We start from the raw sequence: 26,518 nt of genomic DNA on the forward strand, positions 1-26,518 counted from the left end.
TATCTGAAGTGTACCTGGCGTATAAGACGACCCCCCACTTGGAGGCATATTTTTCAGGGCCAAAAAATCGTCTTATACGCCGGCAAATATGGTACGTGGCTATTCAAAGTATGCAAAGGAAATTTTGTCCTTTATTTCAACCATATGTATCCTACTAGAAATCTGAGTTCTATATTGAACGGGAGAAATTTTGGGGACAGTAGTCATCTGCCATAGGCCCTAGAGAGAACATTCCTGAGATTGATTTAAATGGAACTTTGGGGAAAAATGAAACCAAAGTTCTCTAATTTGAGAATACTTTTAATATATTTATCTAATATAAGTTAATGTTTCATAAATTTACTATATAGAATTGATACAGATCTAAAATTTACTGAATTGTGTATTTGTGAGTGCTGTCATTAGGAAACATTTTTTTACGTTATTTTTTAAAGTACATTTTACAGTGAGTTTGCAACTGTAACTTTCTGTTTCTTAGATAAATACTCCAGTCATCTAAATATTTTCATTAGACACTTAATACTTAAGAAACTTTATTCTTCTTAAAATGTTTGTTTTTCCTCATCTCTGTTTTTCAGTTTCCCTCTTGCAAGCCTGCTATGGCGAGCCTGAGGACTTGGTCTCTTGTCTGGAGGAGAAACCTCCCTTGGTTCATGCAGCACGATGCTTATCTTTTCTTAGTGTAGTTCAACAGCAGAAGGGCTTTGAATCTTAATTAGTTGTCTTTGCTTTAGGATGTTTCCTGTGAAATCTCACTGCTAGGTTTGTAATATGTTTAGTTGTATAAATCCTGTTTAAGTTTCTCTCTAAGCATAATGTTTTACCTGGTTAACATGTGTCTTAATCTGCTTGGATTGCCACAACAAAATACCAGAGACTGGGTGGCTTAAACAACAGACATTTATTTTTTTACAGTTCTGGAGTCTAGAAGTCTGAGATCAGGTTGCCAGTATGGTCAGTTTCTGGTGATAGCGCTCTTCCTGGCTTGGAGATGACTGCTTTTTTGTTGTGTCATTACATGGTGGGGGTGGGGTGGGAGAGGGGAGAGAGAGAGAGAGAGTGTGAGAGCGAGAGCGAGAGCGAGAGCGAGAGCGAGAGAGAGAGAGAGAGAGAAAACGCCAGCTCTCTCTGGTATCTATTCTTCTGAGGGCAACAATCCCTTCATGAGGGCTCCTCTCATAACCTGAATTTAACCATCATTGCCTACCAGTGTTCCCAACTACAAATACCATCACATTGGGAGTTAGGGCTTGAACATATGAATTTTGAGGGTACACAAACATTCAATACATAACGGTTTGAAAAGAGAAGTTTAGGATTATTATTATAACAGAGCAATGTAGCTGAAAAACCGGTGCATTAAGAATCCTAAGGTTTGTCAAGCAGATTAATCTTTATGATCAGGTTGACTAATTACCGATCTATTGTAGCTTCCGGCAGTTATGCTGGCGTAATAACCCCCAGCCTCAACAGAGGTTTACTTCTCCAGTGGCATGTCCCTTACAGGTCAGCAGGGCTTTCTGCTTATTGTAGTCTGTTGGGGATCCTGGCTGATAGAGCAGCCATCTCACACCATGCTGGTTCCTGTGCCAGAGAGAACGAGCACATTTGCAAGTGATTCTTTTTACCTCTGCTAACAATAAAATGGTCAGACTTAGTCAGAAGGTGGAGAGTGGGAATATTTGGAAAATGGCATGGATGCTTTCTCATACCCCTTATCTTCCAGTTTAATCAACTGTAAAATTAATCTTTCTGTCTTTCTGAAGAATATTACTGGAATAAGTTACATACAGGATCTTTAAATTCCCCAAGAGAACAAACTATAGTAACATGATATTGTTTACTGTTTTTGTTGTCATGTTCAATACTATCTCTGTTCTTGTTTTAGGAAGCTATTAACATCACATTGGATCACAAATGCAAAATTTTCCAGGCCTTAAATGGAGCTGTAGGTATGCTTCCTAAACACTGGATTGCTCATGTATACAGATGGACCCTGTCTTTTCAACTGTTGTCCTTTGTTGTATCCATTTGGGGGCTATGACTAAGGTTTACTGTGTAGATATTGGAACTTTAAAAAATACTGGATTTGAGCTTAGCTTGATATAGTTAAATATATTCAGTGAAAATCCTTTCCTAAGACCAGTGCAAAAAAGATAAGTTTCTGGCCTTTGGTAACTTGGAATTTAGCATCTCACCATCTGGGGACTATAGATATATTTTTTAATTCATTGCACCTTATGTTACACATTTTTCATTCTAAGTTCCCTGTATTGTGAATTACTCCGGAGGGTAGAGTATCAGAGTGTTTTAACCCAGCTGAAAGGTGGCTGGTAACTAACGATGCATGTATACTGTGAAATGGGTATTTGTGGCGCTTGCTTGCATGCACATGTGTGTGCCTGTGTCCATTTTCCTAAATAGACATGTTTCTTGATAAATACTTTAATACATTAAAATTAATCAATATATTAAAATCAAAATACATGAATTCATTAATGCATTAAAAATTAAAACTACATTGCAGTTTGCTACACTTCTTTAAGGCAGTTCATACAATAACAGGATTCTCAGAATTGAAAGCATTTAGTTTGGAGTGCTCAGGAAATGTGAGGGAAAGAACCTGACAACAAACAAACAGAAAAAACACTTTCTGCTTCCAGCTGACTTGTGTGTTCCTGGACTTTGCATTAGGTCTGATTTTCAAGAACTGGAAATGGTATCAGTGGTGGCAAGTTGTAGAAACCTTGCTTATTATTGCTGGCACTGTTCTATTTGCCATACATACGTTGTTATTATCCTCATAATAACCTTGAAAGGCCGACAGGGATCCCATTTTACAGATGAATACATCGAGACAATAGTTTGACTTCTCCAGGATCACATCACTGTCAAGAGGCGGAGTCAGGATTGCAGATTGTCTCCTCCTGCCAGACAGACGCCTCCGCGCCTTAGCGCCTTCCTGGGCTAGTGCCAGGTCGGAGTAAAGGAAGTCCACAGAATCTGTCTCTGTGTAGTGTTGTCCTTCATTTGGTGTCTGCTAACTGGGAGTACACAAAGTTTCTAAGTGTTGTAGCACGTGGAATAGCACACATGAGAAATTCTTAACAAGTTAGATGGATTGGTATATGCATATATGTGTACATGAATGCACTCACATTTTAAATTACTAAAACCTGTTTTTTCTTCTAACTCAGATGAAGTTGTTTTGAAATTTGAAAATGGCAAAGCCAGAGCTAAGAATGTGTTTTATGAAACATTACCAGTGACAATTAATGGAAATGGGCCCACCAAGGTGAGTCACAGTGACTTGTCCCTGCTTTCTTGTTTCTTGGAGATAGACTATGGGGCAACATGTAGCATATCTTCTTCTTTTTAAAGCCTTTAAGCAGCTTTATCTTGGTGCCAACAATTGACTGGTTTCAGCTCTTACGAAGTATGTTTGGTTTCATTAGGATTAATCAAACTGATGATTTTTCCTCAGCAGAGTGATGACCATTTATTCTATTTATAACACATTTCACTTTAGTGTTTAATAATAGTAGCTAACTTAAGAGTGAGCCACGTTTTCTTCATTTAGGGTATCCTCTCTGAATAGGAAAGGTTTAGGTCATTAAAGGATCATGTGTTTCACCTGAGTCACCCATTTTCTAAATTAGCAACTCAGCTCAGATTGAGGTGTAATTATATGGCCAGAAAACTTCCTCTTGCACTTATTTTCTACCTGGGTTATAATTGACAAACATAATTTGACTAATGAAATTTTGGATGCTTTTCAAATACATATATTTGAGCTTGCTGAAACTGTTAATGACTTCAGATTTATAGATAAGTTTGTAAAGTTTGTATTGCTGGTATCCAATTATAATGGAACATTAATTTTATATATATATATATATATATATATATATATATATATGATTAAACGCACCCACGCGTGTGTGTATACATATGCTTAAAACAATGTTTTGAGATACTGAGTTGGCTGGTTTACTCGTAAGTATCTAGAAAAGAGATTAACAGCTAGATTTGCATTGTGGGAAGAGAAGATGGGGAGATGTGGTCAGTTATTTCAGAGAAGTGAGTAGTCTGAGTTCCAATAAAAGCATATGCATGGGAAGAAGTTCAAGGGAAAGCCTACATTTCAGCTTCTCCAAAATCAAAATGGAAGAAGCACATCCCCTTCTCTACTTAATCTTTCCTCCTTGCTTCTCATCCAGACCTCCTACAAAGCTGTCTTCCCATGTGCTCTCTGTTCTCTGTCTTCTATTAGTTTTCCCAGTTCTGCTCTCCTTCTCATCAGCATTTTAAAGACCCTCAAGTCTTTCCATCCTCTGAAGAAAACAAAACTGAGCCAACACAAACTAAAACATTGTCCTTCATCCGCACTGCCTGCCAGCCGCCTTCACAGCCACAGCTCACTGCCACCGCCAGCCCCCTTCCCACTGCACCAGGAAATGCTCCTGTCATGACCTGTTGTGACTTCCTGTTGAATAGTAAACACTCATCGGCCCTCATTTTTACTTCACCCAAAGATGACTTCTGATAACTTTTGACAATGTTGATCCTATTTGGTCCTACTTGAAATGTTCTTTCCCTTTGTTTCCATGTGCTTTACTGATTTGTCTACTACCTTTCTGGCTTTTTCTCTTCAATCTCTCTTTCTTTTTCTTTTTTTAATATACATTAAAAAATGTTAACACTTTGTATGTGGGGGTGGGGAGGTTGGGGGTCAAAGGGGTGATCCTCTTCTTGTACTGTGTTAGCTAAGTGTCCTCAGGTATCTGTGCGACATCTCCCTTTTCTATTCTACACACATTCTTGGGTAATTTGCTTCATTCCTGGGAACATCAGCAAATCCTTTCTTCATGCTGGTGATTTTCAAATCCTTGCTCTAACTCCTCTACCTTTCCTGAGCTCCAGGTCTGAATACCCAATTGGTAGATTTACTTTTGTGTCATGTAAGACCGGAGCTCAAGACCTTTAGCTCTGCCTCTTCTTCCATCTGGTTGGTTAACCAGAACGTGGGTCTTATTTTGGTTATCGTTGCTTCCCACTCCCAATCCAAGAGCTATCCTAACTGCTGTGTATGGTGGTTTATCTAATTTGTTCAGTGCCAAAGCAACTTCCTTAGTTCAGGCCATCTGCAGCCTCCCACCAGAAGCAGTCACCCATCAGTAGCCTGAATGCTCAGGCAGAAACCCAGTCATATTACTCACCTGTGTAATGCCCTCGGTGGATATATTAGGTTGGTGCAAAAGTAATTGCAGTTTTGGACCCTGAATTTTAAATCATCATAACTAGGCTCAAATATAGCTTTATTATCAAAATAGGATCCATGACAATCAACACATTTTTGCCAAGAGAAATAAGTTTGTTTATTCCTGTAGCATAAAAATCCATGCTTTGGGATTCAGCAAACTCTTGGAAAGCATTTTCTGTATCCTGCTGATTGTGGAAGTGTTTTCCCTGCAAAAAGTTGTCGAGATGCTTGATGAAGTTGCAGTCGGTTGGTGAGAGGTCAGGTGAACATGTCCGATGAGGCAAAACTTCGTAGCCCAATTTGTTCAACTTTTTTTTTTTTGGCTGGGCCGTCCCGCCACCTGTTAGCTGCTCAGCAGCAGCTCAGCTCAGGCTAGGAATCGAAATGGCGACCCTGTTGCTCAGAGCTCACACTCTTGAGCGAGCTCTTAATGAACTAAGCCACTCGGCCGGTCCTTCATTCAACTTTTGAAGCGTTGGTTGTGCTACATGTGGTCTGGCATTATTGTTGGGAAGAATTGGGCCCTTTCTGTTGACCAATGCCGACCTCAGGCGTTGCAGTTTTCGGTGCATCTCACTGATTTGCTGAGCATACTTCTCAGATGTAATGGTTTCGCCGGGATTCAGAAAGCTGTAGTGAATCAGACCGGCCGCAGACCACCAAACAGTGACTAACCTTTTTTTGGTGCAAGTTTGGCTTTGGGAAGTGCTTTGGAGATTCTCGGTCCAACCACTGAGCTGGTCATCACCAGTTGTCATATACAATCCACTTTTGGTTGCATGTCACAATCCGATCAAGAAATGGTTCATTGTTGCGTAGAATAAGAGAAGATGACACTTCAAAACGACAATTTTTTTGATTTGCGGTCAGCTCATGAGGCACCCACTTACCGAGCTTTTTCACCTTTCCACTTTGCTTCAAATGCTGAATGACATAACAAAAGTTGACGCTGAGTTCTTCGGCAACTTCTCTTGTAGTTGTAAGAGGATCAGCTTTGATGATTGCTCTCAATTGGTCATTGTCAACTTCCGATGGCCAGCCACTACGCTCCTCGTCTTCAAGGCTCTCATCTCTTTTGCAGTACTTCTTGAACTACCACTGCACTGTACGTTCGTTAACAGTTTCTGGGCCAAATGTATTGTTGATGTTGCAGGTTGTCTCTGCTGCTTTACGACCCATTTTGAACTCGAATAAGAAAATTGTTCGAATTTGCTTTTTGTGTAACATCATTTCCATAGTGTAAAATACATATGAAGTAAACAGCAAGTAATAAGTCACTAGCAAAAAAACATAAAGCAAGAAATTCACGTTAAAATGATGTATAACATAACCACATTTATTGAATGTATTCCAATATCAAAGGCAAATTTCAACAATGCAGAAACCGCAATTACATTTGCACCAGCCTAGCATTATTCTTGGGAGTGGTAAGACGGGGTTTTTTTCTAGCAGGAGAAAAAAGTCATAAAATTGTTGTGGGTCGCCATAACTGCCCCTAGGCAAGTTTGATAAATGGACAGATTTTGTCTATGAAGGCCTTTACAGAGTGTGTGTGTGTGTGTGTGTGTGTGTGTGTGTGTGTGTGTGTTCGTTTGCAGTTTCTGTTAGCCATCTGTCTGACACCTTGGTGTCCACTGGGCAGGCAAAGGCTTGTACAAGCAGACATCTCCCATAACTAAATAGTATGCTGTTCTGTTTTGTAATATTTCAATCAAATGTAATATTTTAATCTAATGTAATATTTTAATCAAATTTAAATGTCGTTAAAGAGGGAGCTTGGTCCTGACAATTAAGTTATTTGTGGGTTAAGGCCTGATATTCAGGGTTTTAAAGTGATCACCAGTTCCTTTTGAATTCCCAGGATAATCTGACTGGTTTTACAAAGTAACTAAAGGACTTCTCAGAAGAAAAGGAGTACTAATCCTTAATCATTTAGAAAGACCTGTGTGTACTAAGAAGTTTTAAGTCTTCTAGGAAACATTCTCAGCTTGGGCTACCACTGTTTGTGGCATTTTAAGCAGTATGATGAGCCTATATTTTCTCTGACATGGTCTTATCTGGTCTATCTTCCTATGATTTTATTTGGCAACAAAAAATAAAGTCAGTTTTTTTATTATAAAGTTATAGTTGATATATAAAAATTTGAGAAAAGATGATATAAATGAGCATTCAAATAATGCTAATATTTTATTTAGTAATATTATGTTAAAGTTAAATAGGGGTACGTGAATATATCACATTTTCCCCTGTGTACAAGCTAACCGGGAAAGAAAGCAGATTACTCTTTAAACATACACTTTTCTTTAAACCATCATAAAAGATGAAAGGATTTTTTAATATGAGTTTTTATAAGTTAATTTTACTTATTATTTTATTTAGTAAGGGATGAGTATTATGTCAGTGATTTTTGTGCCATAACATTGAACTAAATAATATGTAAGCCATTTTTTCACTTAAAAATACGGTAGTCCCCCCTCATTTGCAGTGGATATGTTCTAAGACTCCCCATGGATGTCTGAAACCATGGATGATACTGAACTCTACATACTATTTTTTTCTATACATACATATATACGTAAATACATACCTTTTAACTTAAAGAAGTGCTGTATAGGGACTATAGTCAATGATATGGTAATAACTATGCATAGTGCCAGGTGGGTACTAAACTAGTCAGGGGGATCACTTCTTAAATTATATTAAATGGCTAACCACTATGTTGTCACCTGAAATTAATATAAAAGAATATGGAATGTCAACTGTAATGGAAAATAAATAAATAATTAAATTTCAAACAACATACACATAAAAGAAGCACTTTACAGCTTCTCTTCGGCATTTCTGAGTTGCTAGCATCACTACTTTTGCACTTTGGGGCCATTATTAAGTAAAATAACGTTACTTGAATATGAGCACTGTGATACAATGGAAATTGATCTGATAACTGAGAAGGCCACTAAATGACTAACTACTAAGTCCCAAATGGGTCAGGAATGTATACAGTGTGGATACCTGGACAAAGGAATGATTTATGTCCTGGGTGGGAAGGAGTGGGACAACTCGAGATTTCATCATGCTGCTCACAGAACGATGTGCAATTTATTTTTATTTTATTTTTTTAGGTGTTTTTTTTGTAGTTTTAGGTGTACAAAACAACATAATGACTAGACATTTACACCCCTCAGAAAATGATAACCTGCCCCCCCCAGTCTACTACCCTCTGACATCGTGTATAGCTGTTACAATATATAGCTGTATATCCCCTGTGCTGTACTTTACATCCTGTGACCATAGATATATATTTAATTGTAGTTGATATTCAATATTATTCTACATCAGCTTCAGGTGTAGTGCAGTTTAAAATTTATGAATTGTTTATTTCTGGAATTTTTCATGTAATATTTTCGGATTGAGGCTGACCATGTGTAACTGAAACCTGAGAGTTAAACCATGGGTAAGGGAGGACTACTATATACATATAATCTGTAAATGACAAATTGTTTCTAGTATGTTTATAGACTGAGTATATAAAAATGAGTTTATTTCTTAATTAGTTACTTTCTAAATTTCATGCTATTATTAGGAAGAACAATTTTTTAAATAATTTTTTAAATCACTTATAACCCCACTCCTTTCCCATATTGTTTTCATTCAGTTTTATGTCCTTTCAGTATATATACACATCTATGCACATTCATATTTTTCATAATGGCTTATAAACAATTTTGTGTTTTTTAAATTAGCATTTTATTTGTATTCTATGTAATTTAATATTTGTCTAGATAAAATCTAATAAATCACTTGTTAGATAGAAAGTACGATTTCTGATTTGAAGCTTTACTTTTTATTCTTGAAGTTCATTTATTCTTAGTAACATATCATAAGATGCTTTTTTTTAAAGAATTTTTATGAATTTATTTGAGCCAAAATGACAAGGTATGCAGGATCTCACATGCTCCTAAGATGCTTATTTTAATACCCAACCTTTCTTTTAAATATCAGATAATATGCAGATTAAGGTAATCATTATGAAAGTGGCAGTATTTTTAATACAAACAGAAGTTTAATAGAACAAGATCCAATCGCCTAATTTGCATATGAAAACAAGTCATTTCTGAAACTAATTTGATTTATAATAACAATAGGGATCTTAATTTTTTTGCATAAACCCACAATGCTTGGGTTACTATGACCTACTATCCATAGATGATTTGGAAAAAAACAATGTGGTTGGAAAAGTTTCTTTTCTGATGAAGTGACATCATACTTGGAAACATTTTGATATTGTGAAAGAAGGATTGGGTGAGTACTCCCACCTAGTAGGCGGATACTGCCCAGAGCAGCCTAAGTACATAAGCAGTTCTCTGCACTTTCCAAGGCTGCCAGCATAAATGTCTGCAGTTTTTAATGAAGAAAACAGGTGTAAATGGAGGCCCCTGGTGATGGATAACCTCTGCCTATGTGGTGAGAAATCCAAAAGAGGGAGATTTCCAGTCTCAAAAAATGGTTTCAAAAATAATTATCTATGAAAATGAATTGAGGTAAAAAGTAGAAAGTAGAAAAGTTATAATGCCTTTTATGCTGTAACCTTTTAAAAAAGCATTGATCATTTTCATATTCACATTGGGATTCTAAGACACTGATCAATCATTCATGAAATAAATATGTAGTTTTTTATGAGATGAAGAAAGTACCAGTCTTTATATATAAATGGGAATTTTATATATGGCCAACAATTTGAGGATTTTTTTCTTCGTTAAAAAAAAATTATTTCCCAGGATATTTCAGACAAAACTGTATAATTCGCACTAGTTTTAAAAACAATGTCTCTTGGAAAAAAATGCTAAAGGATCCATTTTGACATGAATCACTTTATTTTCTTCCTTCAAAATCATAATTTTGTATAGAACATGAATGATTAAATTAATATTTGCATTTGTAATTTGACAGCAGTGAAATTTTGTTTTTATTTTAGAGGTACATTAAAGTAGCCACATGGATTCTTGAAATATCATTAATTAATGCTGTAACTATGTATTTTCTGCCTTGTAATTTGTTTCCTGAATTATCATGTAGTTCAAAAGAAATGTGAATGAATTAGTTGTTGTCCATGTCTTCTGTGTGCTATACAGACTGTAACTATGTCAGCAATTATCTATATGACACAAAGATGTTTCCCACTGCAACTCATACTGTACTTGTTTCAATAGCAGTTTTCAGTTGCAGTACAATAGAAATATTTGGATGGAATCTCAAATGTTTGGAGGAATTGGGTGAAATGGTACTGGACTAATTACCTAAATTATTCTACAACTTAAGATCTTTTTTAGGGTCTTAGGGAGCTAGAGAGAGTCACTTGTCACGTCTTTACATTTTTGACCATCATGTTTAATGGATAGGCGTCTTTATCTTTTGAGTTCATCTCACCTTTACAATGAAAAGTTAATGATTAAATCAGCATAACGAGGATTTTAGGTGCTTCCTTTTTAAAAGCAACATAATGTCACAGGTAAAGCTAATTTGCTACAGCTTCACTGTTTTGAGGTGAAATAATTAGTTTGTGAAATAAATAAATAAATTTCTTAAAAACTACAAATGTTTATACCACTACAGGTATTAACATTGTAGTAGAAACTGTGGTAATTTTTTTTTTTATCTCAGTATATTTAGCTCTTTCCTCCATTCCTCTTCCCTCACCTTCTCTCCCATCCAAAACCCTCACAAGGACACAGATATTACAGGTAAAATGAATGCTTGTAGATGCTTGAGGAGAGAGGGCTGTGAGTCATAAAGAAGATGCTCTTAGAGACCCAGTGGTAGGTGGGGAAGCGATGTTGGACTTTATCGTGGCTAGGATTTGTGGGGTGACTGTAAATAGGAGCTTGTTCGAGATCTATTTTAATCTGCAAGCTTTCTTTTCCTGAGATCAGTTCCTCTGAATCACTGCCCAGAAGCCTAGTTTATAGTAGGTAGCATAGTTTAGCACCTTTTGATAATAAAGTTTATAGTATTTGTTTCATGTGGGAATGGTTGGTAAGAGGTCAAATTGCAACTACCCCTTTCAGTAAGCGTCTGTACTGAGCCTTTAAACATCCTTATCTTATTACTAAGTTACTCTTAACATGACTGATCTTATTTGCGTTGTTTTGCTAATAAGCCTCATTAGCCCAATTAAAATGGTGTGTTTCGTTGTTTGACATATTTTCTAATTGTGTTTTTTCTGGTATTATTCCTTATATATTGAAATAAAATGACCTTTATGACTTAGAATGCATTTTTTTTTTGTCATTTCTAAACAAAGTTTGTCGTGCTTTGTGATTCGTAGTCTGGAGAGAACGTTGTTCAGTGTGTACCTACCTCTAAGTGATAAATATTAGTAGAATTATTAAAGAAAGGCACTCAGTTACACGTTTATGGAATGAAAAAGTACATTGAGAAGAGAGGATTATTTTTGTTAATACAGTTTCCCTTCTTTTTCTAGGTTCTCCTGAATTACTTTGGAAACTATGTCCCTAATGCGTGGACACAAGAGAATGGCTGCACTCTATGTGAACTGGATACAATTGACTTGTCTGCAGTAAATGTAAGAGGAATTGACTGTGCGTGAAATGTAGTAATCAAAAGGACATTGTCATGAAATACTGTGATTTGTGAAAAGAAAAAGGGCATATTATTTTATAGTTTTGATAATATATGCTAAAATATGATAATTCAGAAAATTGCTAGATTTGTGTATTTCTGAACTATTTTTGAAAGCAAAGCCAGCTGATAATTGACCCCAATAAAAAGGGCTTTGTTGTTAATATTTAACAGCTTGCTATGATTGGGTGTTCTGCTAACTTAGTAAAAGCATTAAGGAAAAGGTTACAGTGCTTCAGCATTTTTATTGACTAATTTTATCTGTGCTTGATTTTCAAATTTGATTTAAAAAATAGTAATATTATATAACTAAGAATTGTCCTAAGTATTTTATATAAGTAAATCATTTAAACTTCATAAAATCTCCTAAGTAGATTATACTATTGACTGAGTTTTATGATGAGAAAATTGAAGTATATAAAGGTTAACTTGCTTAAAGGCATGTAGCTTTCTTGTGTTGGAGGTAGGATTTGAAATTAGGCAGTCTGGCTCTAGATCCTATATTCAGATCACTGTGCAATTTTGCCTGGATGTCATGTACATATTATATGCTAGGCAAATGTATACACATGACTTGTATTCTCCTTTTGTTATTGGTATATATTGAGTTACAATTTTAGTACCCTTTTTTCCTTTCTTAAAATGTATATACATTTTTTGGCACCATGTGTGTGTGTGTGTGTGTGTGTGTGTGTGTGTGTGTGTTATATAGATATAGATATACTATATATGTGTGTGTGTATATATATACTATATATATGGCATATATATACCATATATATATATATATATATATCATATATATCATAGATAATTATAGCTGTAGTTTATTATTTACACTTTGAGAACAAATGAGCAATCAGGACTATTAATTATTTATTTATAAAACATTTTTATTAATCCTTCTGTCAACAACCAGAGCAGTTTTAGTATATCCTATAGTAATGGTTTTCTTCCCCAAAATTACTCTTATGACTTGGAAGACTATTATGTGTATGGATTCTAGGGATGATTTTTGTCATGGAAGGCTGATTCCTTCCTTCATTGACTGTAAGTTCTTCGAGTGTTTACAGAATGCCAGATCAGTAGAACTAATATAGACAAAAATAAAATTCCCAGTAATATAGCTCTGGTAACCCCTAGACCTATGCAAATATAAACTACTCCCAGTGTAAAATACTCCATCCGCTGAGTTAAATATTTTCTCTCCTTATCAATGTCTGAAAGGAGGATAAAGAGTAACTCACACACATTTATGAACTTTTTAAGTAGAGCCCTATTTTACTTGTAAATAAGACTTTTTAATCAGCCTCTCCAATATCAAACTGAATGTTTCCGGTCTGGAAAGAATACCAGAATATTTCTGAATGAAGCTGTATTATGACAATGTTTAAAAATTCATACTGATAGGTTTTGCAGAAAGTACAAACAGTAGTGTCCTTTGGAGGGAGAGTTAGTACTTTCTATCTGTTTGGTTTCATTTACATAAACTGTCTAGTTCAAAGATAGAAAAATATTTATATAAAATTTCTTATCTTTTTTTGCATATAGGAGTAAATCACTTGATTCTTAAGCTACTTTGTCTTACAACTTGTTAAAATATTCTAGAAAGGAAAACTGTTGTATTATGCAAAATAAATTTCTTAGTGTTTACTATATGTAATTAAGATGCAGTAGACATAAAAATTAAAATTATATGGGTATTTAAGATCTCAGGCCTGCCGTATTCTAAGATGTGGGCCATTGGCAAGTTTCTTTATATGTAAAAATAATAGTGGCTGTCTCAGAGGACTGGTAATAGGGTTAAATGAAATTTTGGATATACATATATAAAATGATATTTTATATGTATAAATTGTATACATAGAGGGTGCCCCAAAAATGTAGACAAATTTTAAGAGAGGAAAAAACTGTATTAAAATGATAATACTCAATATATACCAATAACAAAAAGATGAATAGAAGTCATGTATATACGTTTTTTTTGGCACCCCCAGTATATGAAGTGTAAGCCTTCAGTAAATGTTAACTGTTACACTATTATTATTAGTCTATAAAAAATGAACTTAGATTGATAATGGAGATGTAGCACTCTGAAGCCCAGCTCTTTACCTACAAATTTATGTGTTCTGGGTTGCTTAACTTCTCTAAGTCCCATTTCCCTCTCATGTAAATTCGGTCGAATCAACTTTTAAGGTTATTATGAAATTTAAATGAAATGCATTGTCTCATTTGATAAGGGAAAGTTGTGATCCACCTTTTATGTATTTCCTCTAGGAGTTAAGAACTCCTAGAGGGTATTTTGTCTTTAGTTGTTTGTGTTTGTTTATTCATTTAAGAACATTTGGATGAATGAATGTATTGATAAAGAAGTACAACAGTGTATGAGGTGTACTTCATTGCAAACAAATATTAAGTTATAATCCAGATAACAAGGGAACAGGTGAGGTACCATGTGTGAAAAGATGGGGAGAGGTACCTAATTCAGCATTTAACATATATGTTTTTGTTTTTGTTTTTAAAGATTTTATTGGGGAATTTGGGGAAGGGAACAACATTGGGGAATCAGGGAAGGGGAACAGAAAAGTTGCTGTCCTTTGGTTCTTCAGTCTAGTTGTGGAGGACACCACTTCACTGGCCCATGTTGGTATTATGATCATTGTGCTCTTCCCAGCTGAGGCATTTGGTTGCCAGGCACTGGACGGCCGCTCACCGTAGCTCACGGCAGCTCACACTGGCTGCTGGCCGCTTATGCCAGCTGCCGGCCACACACGGTAGCTTTTGGCAGCCCACTGCAGCAGGGGCTGCAGCCTACGCTGTTGCCGGCAACTTACGGCAGCCCAGCTCCAGATCGAGCTGTTGTTCACAATCTTAGCTGTGGAGGGTGTAGCATCACTGGTCCATGTGGGATCCAAACCAGTGGCCCTGCTGCTCAGAGCTTGCGCTCCCAAGCCAACTCTTAACCAACAAGCCACTTGGCCAGCCCTAACATATTTTTTTTTTTTAAAGATTTTTATTGGGGAATTAGGGAAGGGGAACAGACAAGTTGCTGTCGTTTTGTTCTTCAGTCTAGTTGCGGAGGACGTTGCTTCACTGACCCAACTTGGCACCATCATTGCGCTCTTCCCGGGCGAGGCACACTTGTCGCCGGCTTCTGGAAGGCCGCTCACTGAGGCTGCTGGCTGCTCACGCTGGCTGCTGGCTACACACGGTAGCCCATGGCAACCCACTGCCACAGGGGCTGCAGCCTACGCCGTCGCTGGCGACTCACGGCAGCCCAGCTCCAGGTTGCACTGTTGTTCAGCATCTTAGCTGTAGAGGGCAGTGTCACTGGCCCTCATATGTGGGATCCGAACCGGGGCCCTCTGGCATCCCAGGCCAGCTCTTAACCATCGCTCCACTCGGCTGGCCCCTTAACATATGTTTTTTTAAAAAAAGTTTAATCTTTAAATTCAGGCTTTAAAAGATGGTTCTAGAAAGGCGTTATAAAGAAGTGTTTCATATAGTTCTGGTAATAACACTGTTAAATGGCCGTTGACTTATGTTTCTGATTTCCCCAACCATTTGAAAGTTTTCAAGCCAAGAACTTTCACTCCTTTATGTAAATGTTGTTTATCACAAGGACTGACACATTTAATGCATATTTCAGAAGTTGTCATATAGTGAGTGAAAATACAGTGTCCCCTAAAACATACCTAAAGAGAATTTAAGAAAATATATAAAAAAAGATACACGATAAAATGTATTAGTAAAAGAAAATAGCTTTCCTATATGTAATAGAAACAAAATTAAGTACTATCAGTAAAATTAGTTTAAAGGAGATACTCAAGGCTAGAAATAAAGGTTGAAGTCTTCCATGATTGCTTTATTTGAGCTACAAATTACTGAAATTCCAAGCCATGGAAACAAAAAGAGAAAGACAATTAGCATTCTAGTTTCTTACACGAAGGTGTCAAAATAGATTCAGAATTGAAGGAAGTTTCTTTAAGGACTATCATGAAAGAAGCATTGAATAGGAGAGTAGGCAATAGCCTTAATTAAATCCATATAATGAATATGATCATGAGTTTCTTCTTCAAACCTAAGTCATAATGCCAAGATGCGATTGAGTAAAATCACTCTGGTGGGGTCAACAAAAATGTATTTCAAGTGTTAGAGAATTGCCATTCAAATTTAGCAAATTACATTGAGTTGGTATTCTGTTTTATTTGGTGTATTTTGAGCAAGACTTGAATAAAATTTAAAGTAAAACCACACTAATGATAAGTTTTTCTTATGTTTGCCATAAAACATAGGTCTATCCAAATGTAACAGTGGGTGTTTTTATTGAGCAACCAACCCCTTTCCTATCTCGATTTCTGGACATATTGTTGACACTGGATTACCCCAAAGAAGCAGTTAAAGTCTTTATTCATAACAAAGTAAGTATTTGAGAAATGAATATTTTATGTGAGAAGTATTTTTTATTTTCTTTGGAACTATTTGTTTTTATTTATTTATGTCTAAAAAAATCCACTGGACGAAATTAAGTAGGGGATTTTTTGGACTAATTATTGCCCTGCCGTTTTAGGACCTAAGGATTTTACAGTCTGAAATTAGTATCATAATACAGTAATACCATGGTTTGCGAGCATAATTTCTTCTGGAAATAAACTATTCATATTGCAAGACATTGCTCATTTACCATGTTAAAATGTATTAGAAATGTTTGCTCATCTTGCGGAACACTCGCAAACTAAGTTACTTGCAATCCAAGGTTTTACTGTATTGGGATGAGCCTCGTGAAACTGCCAATTTTTATAGATCAAAAAGGTTAAGTATCAGCTGTTTTCTATGGCTCAACTTGAAATATATTGCAGAGACATCAAAGGGCTTTACATTCCTTTGCTTTTGGGTTAGTTCTAGTACTTTCTTTTATAGAACCTGTCATTAAATTGTTTGCAGTTTATGGTAATACTATAATATTGAACTTGAAATAGCTTCCAGATATTATTATTTTGATTAATCACATAATGGTATGCTCTTCCCCAAAGGGTTTGATATTAGCATTTCCTTCAGAAATATTCAGAGCCTCCCAAATAGCTCCCACATATAATCCAAATTTAAAGACATTTTTTTCTCAGTATTTTTCCACTACTTGCCTCTTTCCTGTTAAAATAGTTGGTATTTAACATCATTTAGAAAAACTCAATAGCTATGAAGTATGCTCTTTCCTCTCTTATGTCCTAATACTTTTTGTTTACTGCTGTTCTTTCTTCCTAATGTACATGTCAGTTAATATTTGCCTTTTCCTGAGAATATCTTAAATTTACAGGAAACAAGCTAAAATAAGTTAAAAGGGCAAATCATTAAGCATTTGCTTCGTAAAATGTGTTATAATGTATGTACTTAATGTTAAAGTGGTTTTTTTTTTGGAAAGATTTTATTGGGGAATTGGGGGAGGGGAACAGTGCTTGCGAATCAGGGGAAGGGGAACAGAGAAGTTGCTATCCTTTTGGTCTTCAGTCTAGTTGTGGAGGACGTTGCTTCACTGGCCCATGTTGGTATTATCATTGCGCTCTTCCCGGGTGAGGCAGATCGGTCACCAGCCTCTGGACGGCTGTTCACGGTGGCTCTTGGGCAGCTCACACCAGCTGCTGGCTACACACGGTAGCCCATGGCAACCCACTGCAGCAGGGGCTGCAGCCTATGCCATCGCCTGTGACTCACAGCAGCCCAGCTCCAGGTCGAGCTGTTGTTCAGCATCTTAGCTGTGGAGGGCACTGTCACTGGCCCTCATGTGGGATCCGAACCGGGGCCCTGCTTGGTGTCCCAAGCCAGTTCTTAACCATCGCACCACTCAGCCAGCCCTTAAGTGTTTTGTTTTTATGTATTATGTCGTTTTTATTTATTCTTTTCCTCCTTTCATAGTACCTAAAACTCCTTGATGACAGGAATTTTTATCTTTTATATTTGAAGTTAACTCTAACTTTTCTGTGATAAGTAGTTTTAACATGCAATGAAAAGCTTTCAAAAATACTTAATGAGAATTGATATATAAAAAGCTCTGAAATGCTCATATGGTGGAGACAGATAATCTTACCAAAGTTTTAGTACAGTTGAGTAACACTAATTTGATAACTTTTATGTTGGTGATTTTCCCATCAGTAAAATATTATTAAACACTCTTTTTTTTTTAAAGATTTTTATTGGGGAATTGGGGGGATGGGAACAGTCCTGGGGAATTGGGGGAAGGGGAACAGACAAGTTGCTGTCGTTTTGTTCTTCAGTCTAGTTGTGGAGGACGTTGCTTCACTGGCCCAAGTTGGCACCATCATTGCGCTCTTCCCGGGCGAGGCAGATCAGTCGCCGGCCTCTGGACGGCCGCTCACTGCGGCTGCTGGCGGCTCACGCTGGCTGCTGGCTACATACGGTAGCCCATGGCAACCCACTGCCACAGGGGCTGCAGCCTACGCCGTCGCTGGCGACTCACAGCAGCCCAGCTCCAGGTTGCACTGTTGTTCAGCATCTTAGCTGTGGAGGGCAGTGTCACTGGCCCTCATATGTGGGATCCGAACCGGGGCCCTCTGGCATTACAAGCCAGTTCTTAACCATCGCGCCACTCGGCTGGCCCCTAAACACTCTTATTTTAAAAACATTCTGGCTTCACAGAATATTGTAATATTTATTTTATAAATGATTATTTATAACTTAGATTAGTATCTGTTAGGTTTAGTTGACTTTTTTTATGGATATTTTGCAGCACATGTCTGAGATTCTCAGGCCATAAGCCACTCACACCCCATTTAGAAAAATTTTTGTAGCACCCAGGATTTAAATATTTATACAAGGAAACTGTTTAGGAGTAATGTTCAAAGAATTTTGAACTATCTTCTCTTTCAAAAATATCAATATGTATGTATTTTAGATTTTTCACATAACATTTAGGTGATATTTAAATATAACATGTTTAATTTGGTTATCATTTTGTCTGTAATTGAGTGAATTTGTGAGTTGTGGAATTCAGAATTTTGGATGTGAACCCATCCCTACATATGAAATACTTCAGTCATTTTGTCTAATTTTCTCACTAATTTTTTTTTCCCTTTTTTTCTCACTCATTTTCTATTTCTTTAAATATGTTACAGGAAGTTTATCATGAAAAGGACATCAAGGTATTTTTTGATAAAGCTAAATATGAAATCAGTACTATAAAAATTGTAGGACCAGAAGAAAATCTAAGTCAAGCCGAAGCCAGAAACATGGGAATGTATGTTTTAATAAATTTAAACTTAATTATTTCTATTAAAGAAACTTTAAAAAACAAACAAGTTTTCTTAAAAATTAATACCCCAAACTTGGATGAGGTCTCTACTCTATGTGTCTGTATGTGTGTTGTGTATGCTTGTGAGCACCTTCTCTTAAGACTCTGTTTGGATACTTATGTGTAAAGGGCCATGGAAACTATTTACATTTTTCTTTTAATGCCAGGAGTTGACATATTTAATCACACTATTAATTGAACTTCAGATCAAGATTTAAAGTACTCAGACAAATAAATAGTATGACTCATATAAGCAGTGATTTCAGTGTTAACTCTATGAAGGTTGTGTGTGATAAAAATGTATGTTTTAGATTGAGGGAGAAAAAAGGTATTCCTACTTTCTAGTTACTTCCTGATCTAGAAAATACTGTAACACTCAAGGAATATTTTAGGTCCTTTGTTTGGCCTCTTTAATACTTCAGACAGATTAGTTATAAAATTTTGGTAATGGTAAAAACAATCTTTTATTCAGTAAATGTTAATTGAACATGCCAGGCAGTGGGTTATGAGTGGCTAATGAAAAGGTGATTAAGTCATGGTGACTTCTCATCAGGAGATGCTCTTGTGCTGTGAAAGCTCAGGGTCCAGTGTGATGGCGACTGCCTGGTGTGTGGGGGAAAGGGATAGGTGGGAAAACAGGCCTTAGTAAAACCAAACAGATATTTTTACTAATGGGTCCATAAACTTATTCGTTTGGAGAATCCATGGGTCCACATTCAAAACTTATCTTCTCTAATTATCTGTACAACATTAACAAGCTTTTCTGCCTGGTGTCCTTTTCGACAGTTGCTTAAACAAATGTGGTGTGGATATACACCTTGACAATAACTGAAAGTGATAAGTGGGAGCCCAGAAAGAGAGAACCCCAAATGCAGAAGCTTTAATACTTGGAACCATTTCATGTCACTTTCCTTGGTGATCCTGATAATAACACTGCAGACTCTACCAGGAAAAGCATTGTAGTCAGGGTCCCTGGTAAGAAGCAGGGGAGTAACTGTCTTAGAAAGAATCCCATTCAAATCAAGTTCAAAAAGTTTTAATACCTAAAGAGTTATTTACTGGTATCTTCAAAACTCACTTAAAGCCGAGTTGTTGAATATACAAGATTTTGCAATGTGTGTATGTGTGTGTGCAAAAACATTTTGATTTGTGAAAAAGAAGTTGTTGATAAATACATTGGGGTAAATTATTTTCTTCTTTTAAAGAAGATTTAATACTAAATTATAAATTGCCATTCTGACTGGAGTTTTATGACTTAAAATATTTAGTGGCTGAAAATATATTTTACCTGGCCTAAAAAATTTAGTGTTGACCTCTCTATGAACATCCGTGTTGATAAATTGAACATTTTGAAATTTAAGACAATAGGTATCCTAAGCCTGATGTGATTTCTTCAAATGTTCTAAAGCCCATATTTCTTCACTGTTGATTTGTGTGATGATTATTTGTTGACTTTTTGGAAAAAAAATTTTTTTTTCTAATCAATAGAGTTAGTAATCAATCACCTTTGGTGCAATTACTCAGTATTCCTCAAATGATAAAAATTTATTGTGTAAATAAACACAATCTACCAAAAACCCCAAACATACAAAAAGACAATAGGTATTCTTTTTGATATTGTCTTACTATTTTGATTGTAAAACTATGTTAGAGAAGCCTTATTTTACATGTAAGCTTTATGTTAATATTTTTCAACAGAAAATATTAATTTTTATCTAATTCTTATTTCATCTCTTTTTCAATGTCAGGGATTTTTGCCGTCAGGATAAAAACTGTGATTATTACTTCAGTGTGGATGCAGATGTTGTTTTGACAAATCCAAGGACTTTAAAAATTTTGATTGAACAAAACAGGTACTATATGAAATTCAGTGTCAATTTATTTTTAAAATGATATTTGTTTATTTTATCTGTGTGGACACATTATAGTGACTTAACTATGGGAGGGACAGATAGGGAGAAGCAAATTGGGGTAGCTCACATTGTTACTTTATACATCTTACAAACTTTCAACCCTAATTAATTAGTTTTCTTTTAAAGGAGTCAAATAGAAAACAGCTTAGTGAAAATTAGAAGTATTGGCTCTTAGTTACAATAAAAAATACTGTGTTTGTCAATTACTGTATTTTGCTGTGTATAATGCCTGCCCATGTATAATGCACACACATGTTTTTGACCCAAACTTTCAGGGAAAACTTTTGTTTTCATTTTTTAATTCAAATTTTTATTTGTTTGCATTTAGGTACATGTTTTTTGTATTATAAAGGAATTTTAACATTTATTTTTTAATATATTATGGTACAAGAAATTTTATGTACCAGTAACAAATTTACGATAGTTATGCATCATAGAAGGCCAAGGTCGCTTCATCGTTGCAAGTTCATCGTAAATTCAACAAAACCAATTATCGTATTCTAGGGTATTATTTTGCATATGGATGTCATTATTGATTTCTAGAGTTACACTTTTACCTCATAAGCATAAATAGAAGAATTAAAACCATTTACATAGAAACATTTACATAGTACTACCCATGTATAATGCACATCCTTATTTTTCCCTCACAGATTGGGCAAAACAGTACGCATTATACATGGCAAAATACTGTATATTTGGCCTATTTTTTTCTTTTTAGAATGTTAATTCATTTATTTGTGTCATCATTATTCTTGTGAATATTATCCAATTCAGTCTTTAGCTCTGAAGGTTATGAAAAACACTTTTTCTAGTACTTGATGCCCCCCCCCCTTTTTTTTTAAATTTATATGGTTGTTTTTCTTTTTTTTAGTTTCAGGTGTACAGAACAATGCAATAGTTATCCTTTTTCACCCCTCGAAAGAAACAACCTCCCTCCCCCATCTACTGCCCTCCCACCCCCAATATCATGCTTATCTATTACAATTCCATTGACTCCATTCCCACACTGTACTCCACATCCCATGACTATATGTATATGTAATTACAGTTGACATACAATATTATTCAACATCAGCTTCAGAAATACAGTGCGGTGGTCAGGCCTCTGCTCCATCTATGAAGTGGTCTCCCTAACAAGACAGGAGTCCATCTGGCCCCCTAAAAAATATTTACAACATTACTGATTATATTCCCCAGACTGTATTTTCTATCCCTGAGGCCATATTGTAGTTACCAATTTGTATTGTCTCGTCCCTTCCCCTTCTCCTTCATCCGTACCCTCCCCCCAACTAGCAATGCTCAATTTTTCCTCTGTGTCTCTGAGACTATTTCTGTTTACATTTCTCATTTATTCAGTTTTTTAGAATCCACATATAAGTGAGACAGACCATATGGTATTTGTCTTTCTCTGACTGACTTATTTCACTTAGCATAATGTTCTCTAGTTCCATCCATATCGTTGCAAATGGTACTATTTCCTTCTTTATAGCAGAGTAATACTCCATTGTGTAAATGTACCATAGTTTCTTATTCCAGTCGTCTACCGATGGGCATTTCGGTTGTTTCTAAGTCTTGGCTATTGTGAATAGTGCTGCAATGAACATAGGGGTGCATATATTTTTTCGAATTAATGTGTTGGGTTTTTCTGGATAAATACCTAAGAGTGGAATTGCTGGGTCATAAGGTAGTTCCATTTCTAGTTTATTGAGATACCTCCATACTGATTTCCATAGTGGCTGCACCAGTCTGCAGTCCAACCAACAGTGTACCAGGGTTCCCTTTTCCCACAACCTCGCCAGCATTTGTTGTTTGTTGCTTTATTGATGATAGCCATTCTGACCGGGATAAGGTGGTATCTCATTGTGGTTTTTATTTGCATTTCCCTAATGATTTGTGAGGTTGAACATTTTTTCATATGCCTGTTGGCCATCTGTATGTCCTCTTTAAAATAATGTCTCTTCCTATCCTCTGCCCATTTTTTAATTGGGTTGTTTGGTTTTTTGGTGTTGAGTTGCATGAGTGTTTTATAAATTTTGGATATTAACCCCTTATCAGATATCTCATTGACAAATATCTTTTCCCATTCAGTATGCCTACTTTTTGTTTTATTGATGGTTTCCTTTGTTGTGAAAAAACTTTTAAGTTTGATGTAGTCCCATATGTTCAGTTTTTCTTTTACTTCTCTTGCCCGTGGAGATGTATCAGTAAAAATATTGCTCAAGGTAATGTCTGCACATTTAGACCCTATATTTTCTTCTAGGAGTTTTATGGTTTCAGGTCTTACATTTAAGTCTGTAATCCATTTTGAATTTTGCCACGTCCCACGCAGCACAGGCAGTGATGAGTGAGACAGGATGGTGCAGGGTGAAAGAAAATAAAAGAGACAAAGAGACAAAGATAGATTTATGACACGAAACTAGGGGGCTACAGTTCTCTCTCTTTGGAACTGAGCACCTAATTGGACCAACGTGAAGCTTTTACTAAGAAACTTCAAAGGAGTAAAACTTTTTATTTTTTCTAAAGTCTGTGTGATAAGTGCCTTAAGGCCAATTACCATCAACCAGCCCCATTGTACTCCAACACATGCTGTGCCTTCTGTACTCCCACACACACAACACCCAGGGTGGTACAGCTGCTGCTGCGGTCATGAACTAAGGGAGATAACCGACATCATTCCTCCGGGTCCCCGTTTTCCCAGACACTCCCTTGAGGAAGCTTTACCGATATCATTCCATCGAGTCTCAATTTTCCGAGACACTCCCTCGTGACTTTGTTTGATCAGGGGCTGGTGTGGGGGTGCAGTCAAGGATGAGACTGTAAGGCAACAGAATTTGTACTTGTATATGGCGTAAAGAGGTGGTCCAGTTTCATTTTTTTGCATGTGTCAGTCCAATTTTCCCAGCACCATTTATTAAATAGACTGTCTTTACCCCAATGTAAATTCTTGCTTCCATTGTCATAGACTAACTGCCCCTATATGCCTGTATTTAATTCTGGGCTCTCTATTCTGTTCCATTGACCTATGTGCCTGTTTTTATGCCAGTACCATACTGTTTTGATTACTGTTGCCTTGTAGTATATTTTAATGTCTGGTAGTGTGATCCCCTGACTTTGTTCTTATTTCTCAGAATTGCCGTGGCTATTTGGGGTCTTTTTTGGTTCCATATAAATTTTAGGATTATATTTTCTATTTCTGTGAAAAATGCCCTTGGTAGTTTGATAGAAATTGCATTGAATCTATACATTGCTTTAGGCAGTATGGACATTTTAACTATATTAATTCTTCCTACCCTTGAGCATGGTAGGTTTTTCCATTTGTTTCTTTCTTCTTTTATTTCTTTCTTCGGTGTCTTATAATTTTCAGAGTACAGGTGTTTTACTTCTTTGGTTAAATTTATTCCTAAGTATTTTATAGTTCTTGAAGCGATTGTAACAGAATTGTTTTTTTAATTTCTCCTTCCGATAGTTTATTATTGGTATATATAAATACAACTGATTTCTGAGTATTGATTTTGTATCCTGCTACCTACTGAATTCGTCTATTAGTTCCAATAGTTTTTTGATGGAGTCTTTGGGAGTCCTCTATATATAGTATCATGTCATCTGCATATAATGACAATTTTACTTCCTCCTTACTAATATGGATGCCTTTTATTTCTTTTTTTTGTCTGATTGCTGTGGCTATAACCCAGAACTATGTTGAATAAAAGTGGAGAAAGTGGGCAGCCTTGTCTTGTTCCTGATCTTAAGGGGAATGGTTTTAGCTGTTCCCCACTGAGTATGATGTTAGCTGTGGGTTTATCATATATGGCCTTTATTATGTTGAGATATGATCCCTCTATTCCCACTTTGCTAGGAGTTTTTATCATAAATGGCTGTTGTATTTTGTCAAATGCATTTTCTGCATCTATTGATATGACCATATGATTTTTCTTTTTCTTTTTGTTGATGTGTATCACACAAATTGATTTGCGGATGGTGAACCAACCTTGCATATTAGGGATGAAACCCACCTGGTCATGATGTATGATCTTCTTAATATATTGCTGAATTCTATTTCCTAAGATTTTGTTGAGGATTTTTGCATCTATGTTCATCAGAGATATCGGCCTGTAGTTTTCCTTTTTTGTACTGTCTTTGTCTGATTTTGGAATCTACTAGTAATTCCATCGAGTTTGTTATTTAATTCAGTAATTGTATTCTTAATTCTAGCTGGTTGTTTTTCATGATTTCTCTATCTTTCTTTGCATTCTCATTAATTCCTTGAACATTCTAATAATCAGTGTTCTGAACTCTGTCTCCGATAGGTTGTTTACCTCTATTTCATCTAGTTCCACTGATTCAGGAGGTTTCTTCTGTTCTTTTATTTGGGATGTGTTTCTTTGTTTCCCCATTCTGGCTTACTCTTTGTGTTTGCTTCGATGAAATAGAGAGATTCCCCTAGGTCTCTCAGTCTTTTCTGGGTGGACTTATGTGGTATGTGTCATTTATATTTTAATTACTGAGTCCCTTTTCTCCTGTGTGTGTGTACCAGAGGTGTTCCTTCTGTGGTGTGTCTTCTCTGTTGAGGTCAAGTTTTGATTGCTTCTGGCTTGTCAGTAGGTTGGATTGACTCCAAAGCTGACCAGCTGTGAGGATTAGCTGTGTCCAAAGTTTATAAGCTGTTGTATGAGGGTTGACCCCTCTGATGAGGCTTGGCCCCTATGGGCTCTTGTGCCTGTAGCGATTTCACTTTGAGTGTGACTCTTGTAGGTCAGCCCCCGTAATGCTCTGGTTTTATCTAAAGTTGGTCCCTGGGTGTGATGATTCTTGTGCTTCTTTGGCTGGGCCCCACTGCAGAGCGGGTTTTAGAGCAAAACAGATCAACAAGGACAACCACAACAGCCACCAAAGGTAACCAGATACTCTCTGATGTACAAAACAACCATCACCCTACACACAACATGTACAGAAATATCAAGCATACAAAAGAAGAAAACAAACCAACAGCAACAAAACAATGACAGCAAAAAAGTACAAGGAACAAATAGCAAAACAAAATAAAATATAATAAACTAAAATATAGAATAAACACGAGAAACAATATAGCAATACCCAAAAAGACAACAAAAAAACCCTTGCAGATAAAATGGAAAGAACGAGGAAAAGTAGAGCTGTGACAAGAAAGCAGAAAAGAAGAGAGAGAGAGAGAGAGAGAGAGAGAGAGAGAGAGAGAGAGAGAGAGTAGAAAACAAGGAAAGAGAGAAAAAAGAAGAAAAAAAATATATGCCTATATAAAAAACTTAAAATAATAATGAAATAGAAAAAAACAAAAACAACCAACACAAGCAACCAATGAAAAACCCCCCAGAACATCCAAGAGAACCCAATTAACAACAACAATATAACATACCAAAA

General features: G+C 36.1%; 1 protein-coding gene across 1 annotated transcript in view; it reads left to right on the forward strand.

Moving 5' to 3' along the window:
- The window catches only part of PLOD2 (procollagen-lysine,2-oxoglutarate 5-dioxygenase 2), a 109,348-nt gene that overhangs the window by 65,976 nt on the left and 16,854 nt on the right, over positions 1-26,518 (forward strand). The window contains exons 6-11 of the mRNA XM_019631562.1: positions 1,889-1,952; positions 3,198-3,295; positions 11,745-11,846; positions 16,198-16,323; positions 19,030-19,151; positions 20,954-21,058. Of these exons, the coding sequence (XP_019487107.1) occupies positions 1,889-1,952; positions 3,198-3,295; positions 11,745-11,846; positions 16,198-16,323; positions 19,030-19,151; positions 20,954-21,058 (617 nt within the window). The remainder of the gene's footprint in view (positions 1-1,888; positions 1,953-3,197; positions 3,296-11,744; positions 11,847-16,197; positions 16,324-19,029; positions 19,152-20,953; positions 21,059-26,518) is intronic.

This window comes from Hipposideros armiger, unplaced genomic scaffold, assembly GCF_001890085.2.
Source record: "Hipposideros armiger isolate ML-2016 unplaced genomic scaffold, ASM189008v1 scaffold_1011, whole genome shotgun sequence".
Taxonomy (NCBI): Eukaryota; Metazoa; Chordata; class Mammalia; order Chiroptera; family Hipposideridae; genus Hipposideros; species Hipposideros armiger.